Source organism: Solanum verrucosum, unplaced genomic scaffold (genome assembly GCF_900185275.1).
Source record: "Solanum verrucosum unplaced genomic scaffold, falcon-dt-bn FXZP01000397.1, whole genome shotgun sequence".
Classification (NCBI taxonomy): Eukaryota; Viridiplantae; Streptophyta; class Magnoliopsida; order Solanales; family Solanaceae; genus Solanum; species Solanum verrucosum.
In genome coordinates, this window is record NW_026019845.1 from 67,615 (window position 1) to 80,831 (window position 13,217).

General features: G+C 34.5%; 1 protein-coding gene across 1 annotated transcript; it reads left to right on the plus strand.

Annotated features, from left to right (window-relative positions):
- The first annotated feature begins 245 nt into the window (after positions 1 to 245).
- LOC125816617 (uncharacterized) lies at positions 246 to 1,145 on the plus strand. The gene has a single exon (XM_049496236.1). The coding sequence runs from the start codon at positions 246 to 248 to the stop codon at positions 1,143 to 1,145; it is 900 nt and encodes a 299-aa protein (XP_049352193.1).
- Positions 1,146 to 13,217: the final 12,072 nt, after the last annotated feature.

Below are 13,217 nucleotides of genomic sequence, written 5' to 3' on the forward strand. Positions count from 1 at the left end.
TTTGATGAAAAAAAATTTTTGCTACTTAATTATTTACTCATTGTCTATTTTACTCTAATTTAATTATTTTCTATGATAGTTTTATCATGTCGAATTTATCAAAGCTTGAGTTCGTGGCACTTGACATTTCTGGAAATAATTACTTGTAATGGGTACTCGATGCTGAAATTCACCTTGACGCTAAAGGTCTTGGTGCCACTATTACCAATGGTAATATAACGTCGAGTCAGGACAAAGCAAAGGAAATGATTTTCCTTCCTCATCATCTAGATGAAGGATTGAAGGTTGAATACGTTACGGTGAAAGATCCACTTGAATTGTGGACTGGTTTGAAGGAAATGTATGACCACCTTAAGGCAACGGTATTGCCAAGGGCTCGTTATGAATGGATTCACTTGCGGTTAGAAGATTTTAAAACTATATGTGAATATAATTCTGTTGTATACAAAATTACTTCCCAATTGAAATTATGTGGGGAAGATATAAAAGATGAGGACATGTTGGAAAAGACTCTCACAACTTTTCATGCCTCAAATTTGGTATTACAACAGCAATACCGTGAAAGGGGATTCAACAAATATTCTGAGTTGATCTCATGCCTTCTTGTGGCTGAGCAACATAATACTCTTTATTTGAAAAACCACGACGCCCGTCCTACGGGAACTGCTCCGTTACCGGAAGCAAATGAGGTTGAAGCACATGGCCAGTCTGAAAGAAGACAAAATAAAAATCAGGGCCAAAATAATGTGTGTGGATGTGGCAATGGCAGAGGACGATATAATAATCGTCGTGGTGGTGGTCGCCACAAAAAGGAGAACAATATGGGTTCTCAAAGCAATCCTTCAAGAGGCAATTGTCATCATTGTGGCATGAAAGGGCATTGGAAGAATGAATGCCGAGCAACTGAGCATTTTGTTAGGCTTTATCAAGATTCCTTGAAAAGAAAAGGAAATAAAAATGGTGCATCTTCTTCTAATGCTCGGGTGGAGTCACACTTGACTTATAAAAATGATGCCGAGGCTGGGCCTTCACAAAAATATGATGACAGTATTGAAGCAAATTTGGCTTTAAAAGATGATGATTCTGATGACTTTGATGATATTACTCATTTGGAAGTTGAAGACTTATTTGGAGATCAAAACTAATGTTTGATCATTTGATTGGGGAAAATAATTATGTTGTTTTATTTATGTTCTTTTAATTGTTATGCTTTTCCTTATGTTGTTTTTATATTCAGAAAAAAAAGTAATTTTATTTTCTTGCATAGTTGTTGATTTTTCATATTTCTTATGATGTACTTCTATTTTATGAAGATAAATAAAATTCCTCAATATTCAATTGGTTCAAAATGAGTAATGGACATATGTGTCTTCTTGATAGTGCTACAACTCACACTATTTTAAGAGAAAGGAAATATTTCTCTAATTTGATTATGAAAAAGGCTTATGTTAATACAATATCTGGTACTGCAAAATTATTTGAGGGCTCTGGAAGAGCGGCCTTACTACTACCTGGGGGAACGATATTAAATATTATAAATGTGTTGTACTGTAGTAAGTCTCAAAGAAACTTATTAAGTTTCAAAGAAACTTATTAAGTTTCAAGGTTATTCGCCAAAATGGCTACCATGTTGAGACTGCCAATGAAGGAAAGGTTGAATACCTTTATATTACTATAGTAAAATTGGGGCAAAAATATGTGCATGAAAAATTACCCGCATTTTCTTCTGGATTGTACCTTACAAGTATTAGTATGGTTGAATCACATACCATAGTAAACAAAGGGTTTACTAATCCTAATGATTTTATCATTTGGCATGACCGGTTGGGCCATCCCGGTTATAATATGATGCGCATAATTATTGAGAATTCACATGGGCATACTTTGAAGAATTAAAAAATTCTTCAATCAAACAAATTCTCTTGTGTTGCTTGTTCTCAAGGAAAATTGGTTATTAAACCATCAACAACTAAGGTTGGGATTGAATCCCCTGCATTTCTGGAACGTATACAGGGGGATATATGTGGGCCAATTCACCCTTCGTGTGGGCCATTTAAATATTATATGGTCTTGATAGATGCATCTACAAGATGGTCACATGTGTTCTTATTATCAACTCAAAATATGGCTTTTGCGAGGTTGTTGGCTCAAATAATAAGATTAAGAGCACAATTTCCAGATTATGCAATAAAGACAATTCGTCTTGATAATGCTGGTGAGTTTACATCGCAAGCCTTTAATGATTATTGTTTGTCCACTGGGATAACAATTGAACATCTAATTGCTCATGTTCACACTCAAAATGGTCTAGCAGAATCTTTGATTAAGCGCCTCCAATTGATAGCTAGACCATTGTTAATGAGGACAAACTTACCTGTTTCAATATGGGGGCATGCTATTTTGCATGCAGCAACATTGGTGCGCATAAGGCCAACTAGTTATCATGAATTCTCTCTATTACAGTTGGGTTTTGGTCATGAGCCAAATATTTCCCATTTTAAAATTTTTGGGTGCGGAGTATACGTTCCAATTTCTCCACCACTACGCACAAAGATGGGTCCTCAAAGAAGGTAGGGAGTGTATGTTGGATATGAATCTCCTTCTATCATCAAATATTTGGAACCTATGACAGGAGATATATTTACGACAAGGTTTGCTGATTGTCATTTTGATGAATCAGTATACCCAACATTAAGGGGAGAACATAAGTAGTTGGAAAAAGAGATAGATTGGAATTCATTATCTCTATATCAATTGGATCCTCGAACAAATCAATTTGAGCAAGAGGTTAAAAAGATAATTTATTTGCAAAATATTGCAAATCAACTGCCAGATGCATTTACTAACCTTCCAAGGGTTACTAAATCTTATATTCCAGCAACAAATGCTCCAGTTCGAGTTGATGTCCCGGTAGGACAAATTGTTAAAGCAAATGAGTCAAAAACACGTTTAAAACGTAGTAGGCCAATTGGTTCAAAGGATAAAAATCCTCGAAAAAGAAAAGGAACAAATGCTCATGAAGATCAAACCATGGAGGAAATTGCTCAAGAAGAGCTCCCAGATATAACAAATGATAAGACCACAAAGAAGGTCCAAATAACTGAAAATAATGAGAATGAAGAAATCTCAATAAGTTATGTCTCGACGAGAAAAGGGTGGAATCGAAATAATATTGTGGTAGACAATATTTTTGCTTATAATGTTGCTGTTGAAATAATGCAACAAGGTGAGGATGTTGAACCAAAATATGTCAATGAATGCAGACAGAGAAATGATTAGACAAAATGGAAAGACGCAATTCAAGCGGAATTGACTTCACTTGAAAAACGTGAAGTTTTTGGACCAATAGTCCGAACACCTGAAGGTGTCAAGCCAATGGGGGTACAAATGGATTTTTTGTGCGAAAACAAAATGAAAAAGGTTAAGTCATAAGATATAAAGCACGACTTGTGGCACAAGGTTTTTCGCAAAGGCCTGACATTGATTATGTGGAGACATATTCTCCTGTGGTAGATGCAATTACTTTCAGGTATCTAATAAATCTAGCAGTTCATGAAAAGCTTGAAATGCGTCTAATGGATGTTGTCACAGCCTATTTGTATGGCTCATTAGACCACAATATTTTCATGAAAGTTCCTGAAGAGTACAATGTGTCTGAAGCATATAAAAATTTGCAAGAAAATTGTTCGATAAGGCTTCAGAAATTCTTATATGGATTGAAACAATCAGGGCGAATGTGGTACAATCGTCTTAGCCAATTTTTGCTAAAGGAAGGGTACAAAAATGACCCTATTTGTCGTTGTGTTTTTATAAAAAGGTCTGGATCTGATTTTGTTATAATAGCTATGTATGTTGATGCTTTAAATATCATTGGTACTCCTAAAGAGCTTTCAAAAGTTGTTGAGTGTTTAACGAAATAATTTGAAATGAAAGATCTTGGTAAGACAAAATTTTGTCTTTGCCTACAGATTGAGCATTTGAAAAATGGAATTTTTGTCCATATACACAGAAAAGGTTTTAAAGCGATTTAGATGGATAAATCACATCCATTGAGTACCCCGACGGTTGTGAGATCTCTTGACATACATAAAGATCCATTTCGACCGCAAGAAAATGATGAAGAGCTTCTTGGCAATGAAACTCCATATCTTAGTGCCATTGGGGCGCTTATGTATCTTGCTAATAATACTCGACCAGATATCTGTTTTGCAGTATGTTTATTGGCAAGATTCAGCTCAGCCCCAACAAAGAGACATTGAAATGGAGTCAAACATATATTAAGATATCTTCAGGGAACCATTGATATGGGATTATTTTATTCTAATAAATCGAAGTCATAAATGATTGGTTATGCAGATGCTGGATATTTGTTTGATCCACATAAAGCTCAATCTCAGACAGGCTATTTATTTACATATGGAGGCACAGCTATATCTTGGCGTTCAATAAAGCAAACATTAGCTTCTACTTCTTCAAATCATGCAGAAATAATAGCCATCCATGAAGCAAGTCGGGAATGTGTTTGGTTGAGATCAATGACTCAACATTTTCAAGAAATGTGTGGTTTTTCTGTGGAAAAATATATTCCAACTACATTGTATGAAGACAATGTTGCATGTATAACTCAGCTGAATGGAGGATATATTAAAGGAGATAGAACAAAACACATTTCACCAAAATTCGTTTTCACTCATGATCTTGAGAAGAAAGGTGAAATAAAAGTTCAACAAATTCGCTCAGTTGATAATTTAGCGGATCTTTTCACTAAAGCATTACCAACCTCAACATTTGAAAAGTTGGTATTCAAGATTGGAATGTGTCGTCTCCAAGAAATTAAATGATGTTCGCAACAGGAGGAGTAACTCTTTTTCCCTTGACCTAGGTTTTATCACAATGGGTTTTCCTGGCAAGGTTTTTAACGAGGCAGCAAACAAAGCGTATTACAAGATATGTGTACTCTTTTGTCCTTCACTAAGATTTTTTTTCCACAGGGTTTTTTCTTAGTAAGGTTTTAACGAGGCATATTATCTATCAATGGTCATCCAAGGGGGAATGTTGTAAATTATTTTGGTGGTTAAATGGATGACCATAACTCCTTTGTTAATTTCCCTCCTTTATGAGTAGTAATGTTGTTGATAATGTGGTCAAATGGATGACCATAACTCCTAGGTTAATTTCATCCTTTATTGGTAGTAATGTTGTTGATAATATAGTTAATTGGATGACCATAACTCCTAGGTTTATTTCCTCCTTAATGGGTAGTAATTCTCAAGGTTTAATGTAATGTTTATGACACCCTTTCGTATTCCCCAATGTAATCCTATAAATAGTGGTGTTGAGAATAATGTTGATGACACTTGAAAGAAATAAAGTGATCTTATATTGTTTCTCTTGTCTTATAGTCTTCTTCTCTTCCTCTTTATATTGTTCTTTTGTTCTTAAGTTTTACAACAAAATTAGAGTAGTATACTTTTGTAAAATAGTTAATCGACAAGTCCTTTGGGTTCGATAATCCTGCTCTTTTTGAGCCACTATATTACTTGTGCGACCACGTACACTTGCGTGTCCAATTAGGAAGCAACACTTTATATGATCTTTTAGAAATAAAATTGGTTGAATCTTTCTAAAGAAACGTCAAAGAAATGTGAGAAAAATCTTTTTACAATTTTTACAAATTAGCCACCACTTTCTTTTTACTAATGAAACCATTTTTATTTTTATTTATTTATTGCAAAAAAAATGAATAAGATGTCTAAAACAATTTTCACGTCATCTTGATATAAAAAGAAGAAAAAAATGAACAAATTGAGAACTTCATAAAATAAGATAACCTTGTTTGAATATTTTAAAAAAAATTAAAGACCCATTGGGTAGAATATTATTATAATAAAATAAGTACTATACATTGTAAGTTAGCCCATTAAGCCCAATACGGAGAACAAATAAGAAACTAAAAACCCTAAAAGGAATAAAACAAAAGAACTAAAGGAAACGACAAAGATACAAATGAAAAGAGGAAAGTGGAAATTGAAAAAAAAATAAATTGGAAATGTTTTCCTCTCTTTGAGATTTCTTCGAGTATATACAAAGATGTCGAGGTCTTGGATTCAAAAACTCCTACACCTTCAGTAGCTCAATATCGTGAAACTGAGAATGGTCGTTTATATTCATCATCAATCAATGTTCAACGCAGTTTCATCTAATATTGCTGAATTTGTGAGCTGATGAAGATTTTTGAGATGTAGATCTATTGAACTGAGTTGTCAATTTTGAATCGGCATGCATCTTTTTAACATCAGGTAAGATTAGTTATCCCTTACCTAAATTTAAGTTCAGGTGGGTTGAATCCCATCAAGGAATTAATACCACCACCCTCCATTAAACCTAAGCAAAGTTCACTAACTTATTGATTTTTGCGAGGCCTATTGTGGAGTTTGTCAGAGTTGCTGCTAAACCATCCTTCCGCTCTGTCATTTGTCTCCATAAATAGGTATGTCGAAACAATAACACTTTTCTTTTCTTACTTCATTATTGGAATGAACTTGTATCGTTAACCCCATTAACGGAAAATAATCTTGAAATCAGTATCAATACCTTACAAAGGGTTACTTAAAATAGTTTTTTTAAGATAAAAACATGAATCTACTTGTAGCTTCTTAGTCTTGGTTTTATACCACATGATAAACTTCAAAAATCTCACCGGGTGTATGCTATATTAACCAATGAAAATTACTTAAGACTATAGAAAGTAATGTAGTAGATAGTTTTAATCTATGTTGCTGTAACATTCACCATGAACATTGTAAATTGTACCAGAAACTTTTATTAACTTGTAACATTGGCCTGTCTAACTCTCATAGTTGGAGTGTTTTTCTTATCCAAATTGATTATTCTCTTGCATGTGCTTGAAACCACCTGGAAAATAATTGGAACCTCATGTGCCTATGTTTGAATACTTAGATCATTGGACAAATTCTCAAACAACAACTTTAATAGATTAAACTAAATCAATATGTTGTGGGACTAAGATTACAAGAAGAGGTAGTTAGGATGTGGTCGCTATGTTGTTGAGCACCTGGGTGGCTCTTATGCCGCCCAGTTAGCATGATGGAGTTATACCTGGGAATAAAGGAGATCCTTGAGCTAGTACCTGCATCATCTAGTGATGAAAAGGTGGGTCCGTGTTATGTAGATTTTGAAAAAAAAGATTAAAGGGTTGGGTCTCCATCGGAGAGAGGATCTGTTGAACTACAATCATTGCTTCTTGATTCTCCAGGAGTACATTGAATATTAAGGAGTAACCTCACAGAACTCATTTCTAACAAGGATGTTAGAGCAGTGGAGGGGATTAGTGGGGTAAACACGTAAATGGTAGTTTCCTGTATTGTTTGGGTGTTTACTAAGTATAGAGGGAAGTGATAGTTTTGATTCATCGTGCGAGATTGAATTTGTTAAGTAGTTCTTAGGGGGAGTAATTTTCATCTCTTTTTGGTTGAATGAGCAGTGGAAGTGTGGGTTTTATAGGAAGTTGGACTCTGACTCATTATTTAGCACATCTTGAATCAATTCATCTTATCCCAATTAAAATCTGATTGAGTAAATGAATAGTTCATTTATTACCCATTTTGATTCGCCCATTTAATACCCCATACTTCAATTATTGAAATCTCAACAAATTATATCTGAACCCATAGTTTTAATAATACTTAAATTTAATGCTAATAATAAATATATAAACACATTAAATTTTGAAATGGCTTCTACTTTCGATCAAATTTGTACTCTACATCTCATAAATATAACCTTAGCTTGGAGTACTTGTCCAAATAGTTGGAGTGTGTAATACGGATTTAAAAATAAAAAGGTGTAGATCCATAGGACATAGACCCTAGAATTTAGAACGTAAGCCCTAGGCGTAAAGACGTAAGTCTCTAACATAAAAGCGTACACCCGTGATTAAATTAGTTTTTTATTACTTTAAAATATTTTTGTTGTAAATCATATTTTTAATATTGGTGTAATGATACTTGCACTTTATACTATCATATTTTCATTTTGCAATGACATTTTCTAAATATAGTTCTAGCAAAGTGTGTTACACATTTATGCCAAAATTCTTCATATAGATTGTGTATTGCAAATGACAAAATTTATCCTTGTTGGGATATGAAAGTATGTCATTACAGGGCACGGGTATTTCAGTGGTTGGTGGAGCATCCATGACATCCATAAGTGATTGTTGTAAGTCTCCATCGTCATTCTCACACCCTCCGGGACTAACTGGGCCATAAATGTTGGGTTTTTAACTACAATCGTTACTTCTTCATTCTCCATGAGTACATTGAAGATCAAGGGGTGACCTTGCATAATCATTTACAACCAGAATGTCAGAGTTGTGGTGGGGATTGGAGGGGCAAATGCATAAAATGTAATTGCCCCTACAATTCGGGTGTTTCCTCGGTACATATATAGGGAAGAGATAGTGTTGATTTATCCTGCAAGATTGGACTACTATTTTCAATAGCATTTTCTAAGAGGGTCTCGGGGCGGAGCGTAAAAAGAATTCTCTGGAGAAAATAAAGGGTGTATATCCATTGGACATATGCTCTAGAATTTTGAACATAAGCAGGACGCATAAAAATCTAAGCGTCCAGCATGAAAGCGTACACTTGTGCATAAAATATTTTTTTATTACTTCCGAAATACTTTTTTTAATCACATTCTTATAATACGTGTAATGATATTTATACTTTATATAATAATATTTTCATATTGTAATGACTTTTCTTAAAACTAGTTCTAGGAATGTGCGTTGCACAGGTATCCCAAAATACTTCATATAGATTATTATTGCAAATGACAAATATTATCCATGTTGGGATATGAAAGTATGGCATGATAGGAAACATGTAGTTCAGTGATGGGTGGAGCATGCACGACATCCATAAGTGATTGTTTTAAGTCTCCTTCGCCATTCTCATACCCTTTGAGACTGCCTAGTCCATGAATGTTGGGTTTTGAACTACAGTCATTACTTGATTCTCCATGAGTACATTGAAGTTCAAGGAGTAACCTTGCAGACTCATTTCAAATCAGGATGTCACAGTTGTGGAGGGGATCAAAGGGTCTGTTGCCCCTACAATTTGGGTGTTTACTAGTTAGAGAGGGAAGGGTTATTTCTCGTTCATCGTGCAAGATTGGATTTGTGAACTAGTGCTTCAGGGGAGTGATTTGCTTCTCCTTTATTGAGAGTGTAGTGGAAGTTTGGGTATTATAGGAAGTTGCGTTATGACTAATTATTTAGCACATCTTGAATCAAAATATATTTTCCAAAGTTACATCTGAGTAATTTAATGGCTAATTCATTTATTAACTTCACTTATTTTGATTCACCCGTTTAATACCCTATATAACAACTATTGAAATCTCAACAAATTAAACGGGAAAATCTAAATAGGTCAAGTTAATAAATGAATTAGTAAATCACTCAGATGTTACCTGGGATAAGAGGATTTGATTCAAGATAAGTAAATAAAGAGTCATAGCCCAACTTTCCATAATACCCAGACTTCTAGTGCATTCTCAACAAAGTTGAAGCAAATCACTCCCCTTAAGCACTAGTTCACAAACCCAATCTTGCACGATGAACCACAAATATCCCTTCCCTCGACCTAGTAAACGTCTAAATTGTAGGGGAAACTACTATTTACGCATCTATCCCTCTAATCCCCACCTCAATTGTGACATCTTGGTTGGAAATTGGTTTGGAAGTTTACTTCTTGATCTTCAATGTACACATGGAGAATGAAGAGGTAATGACTATAGTTAAAAAAATAAATTCATGGCCCATGTATTCTCGAAGGGTATGAGAATGGCGATGGAGACTTACAACAGTCACTTATAGATGTCGTTCATGCTCCACCACCAACAGAACTACTTGTTCCCTATCATGCCAATCTTTAATATCCCAACATGGATAAAATATGTCATTTGCAATACAAAATCTATATGAGGTATTGTTGGATAAATGTGGAACACACATTCCTCAAGCTAGTTTTAGGAATCATAAAGTATAATTGTCATTTAACCAATAATAAAAACGTGATTTAAAGCAAAAGTAATTTTAAAGTAATAAAAAATTAATTTCACGCATGGGTTTACACGTTTATGCCGGAGATTTACATTTTTACGCCTGAGGCTTATGCTCCAAATTCTAGGGCGTATGTCCAATGGATCTACATCTTCTATTTGTTTACCAAATCATTTTTCATATGCTCCGCCTTGAGACTCGCCCAAAAATGCCATTGAAAGCACTACTCAAAAGTAGTATTGTCTAAATAAATTTAAGTTTACGAGGTTGAAGCTTTATAATGTGAATGCCAAATAACAAATATCATGAAGAGAAGGTGACCTAGATTGTTGTCTTATGTTAAGGAAATTCTACAGAGATTACAAAAATCAACTATCTGAATAAGAACTCAAAAATTATTTTTATGAGATACATAATTCAAATTTGACTGAAAGTAGAAGTCATTCAAATTTTAGTGTTTAGATCTTTATTATTCACATTATATTTAAGTATTATTAAAATTAAGGGTTCAAATATAATTTGTTGAGATTTTAATAGTTGCTGCATGGGGTATTAAATGGGATAATCAAAATGTGTCAAGTTAATATATGAATTAGTCATTAAATCACTTAGATTTTACTTGGGATAAGAAGATCTAATTCAAGATGTGCAACAAAGGATAAACAAATCACTGCCCCTAAGTAATAGTTTACAAATCCAATTTTGCACGATGAACTGAAAATATGCTTACCGTCTCTACCTAGTAAACATCCAAATTGTAGGGACAACTACCATTTATGCATCTTCCCCATTGATCCCCACCACAACTTTGAGAATCAAGAAGTAATGATTTTAGTTCAAAACCCAACATTCATGGCCCAGGTAGTCTCGAATGGTAGGAGAATGGCAATGGAGACTTACAACATTCATTTATGAATGTCTTGCATGCTCCACCCACCACTGAACTACTCGTTCCCTATCATTTCATTCTTACATATACCATCATGAATAAAATATGTCATTTGCAATACAAAATCTATGTGAAGTATTTTGGGATAAACGTGCAACGCACGTTTTCAGAACTAGTTTTAGGAAATGTCATTAAAATAGAAATATGATAGTATAAAGTATAAATATCATTATACGAAAAATAAAAACATGATTTATTATTCCTCCCCTTCTAGATTGTCCTCCCTTGTAATTATGGTGAAGCATTGTGTTTCCACCTGGATATTATTAGTTGTTGTAGGTGTATCCCATTAATGTTTATATCTGCAGAAATAGAAAACTGCCTCCAAAGTCTATTGGCTATAGAGGCTATTACAAAATTGTGTGACATTATTTCCTCCTCCCTTATTGGACAATACCAACATCTTGACACTGTGAATTTTTCATCCCTTTTAGATTATTATCAATAGGTATTCTCCTTTTCTACACCATCTATAAGAAAACAAAATTATTGTTACTTAGGAGTTTATTTGAAGTTTTAATGATTTAACAAACTTTCGGATCAAAACAAGGGACCTGGTCGAGAAAAGATTGTGTATGTGAAGAGGATAAAAAATAGTTGTCTAATAGCTACCACAACTACCAACTCTACTGTGACTGGGGCATGTCTATTCACAGCAGCAGCTCAACCAATGGTTTGGTCCCAAGAGTTTATGTCCATTTTATAATAGTCTCTTCTCCCTAGACAAAACTCATGGTTTGGCAAACAAAGTTTTGAATTCTGAAAATTCATAAGGTCACAAGAAAACACCATCTTCAAGGAAGTACATTGCTTATGCTCAACAAGGACCTGATGGAGTGCTGAGACGTCTTTGTTTTATTTTGAGTTTTGTGTCTAGTGTCTTTATATTGTAAATGTACTTCTAAGTTATAAAGGATAGTAGATCGGTTGCTCATCTAAGTCTTTAGGTTGAGTCAAATTAACTAGAGTTAGTTAGTCGAAACATCTATGTTTTAGTCATGCCTCTTTACATCAGTGTTTTGATGTTCTCTTGGGTAGAGTAACCTAGGAGTGTCAAGTAGAGTTAGGTGATTTGTGGGTGCAATAGAGTTGATGCTTGTTTATGCTCCTTTCTTTGATATTTGTGTTGGTGGCTAGAGTTATCCTTATTGGGTTCTTGAAGTCTATATACACTTGAGTTACTTGGTTTAGTGGAAAATAGAGTTATTTCTTAGTTCCGTTTGTAGTAGAGTTGCTACAGTAAGGGGAAAGGTATTAAGAGATTATTTCCTAGGTTACAAGAAGTTGTAATATGAAGCTTTGCTTTGTTTTGAGTGAAATAGAGTTTGGGTTGAAATCCTGTGAGTACCGGTTGTGGTTTTCACCACACTTAAGTAATGGAGTTTCCACATAAATTCCTTTTGCCTAATTTACTTTGAGTTATTTATTTTCCCGCTATTATTCTGTCGAGGGACCTGGTCCAATGATCACTAGTGGATGCATTCATTCTAACAATTTGTAGCAGAGCTCGGGCTCTCTATATAGTTAACACCACGAAAGGGAGATTCTTCTGAAGAATGATAGCTCCACTAAACCTGCAAGAAGGTCAGTCTCCAACGAGGCACCTCCTTTTGATGGTCGTTTTAATAGATGGTGGAATATTCGCATATATGACTATCTGATAGCTGAAGATAATGAGCATGGGATGTTGTTTATGAAGGTCCATGTCTGCCAACTATAGAGGTAAAATATGGGGATGTAATAAGGGTCGTTCCCAAAACTTGACAATAATGTAATGAATCCTATAAAAGGAAAGTTGAGAAATATCACAAGGCCGGGAAGCTGTTAATTGTGGCATTGGAGATAGTGAATATGATCCTATTTTGTTATGAATCAGCAAAGGAAATCTGGGACCTTTTGAGAATAGTGTATGAGGGAACTCATCAAAGAAATAAATCTAAGTTAGATCTCTTCTGTACCCAGTTTGAAAGCTTCACCATAAAAGAAGACAAATTTATTCATGAAATGCGTACTAGATTCTCAACCATTACAAATGAGCTTCTGTTTCTGGGAGAACCTAGTAGTGTGTGCAAACAGGTTACTAAGATATTAGAGGTTCTTCCCATATCTTTGATTGATGAAGTTGATATTGTCTATGAGACAAGGGATCCTAAAGTACTCACGCTGGATGCCTTATTT

Excerpts from the sequence above, each read along its gene's own strand:
- LOC125816617 (XM_049496236.1), top strand. The coding sequence starts at position 246 with ATGATTTTCCTTCCTCATCATCTAGATGAAGGATTGAAGGTTGAATAC.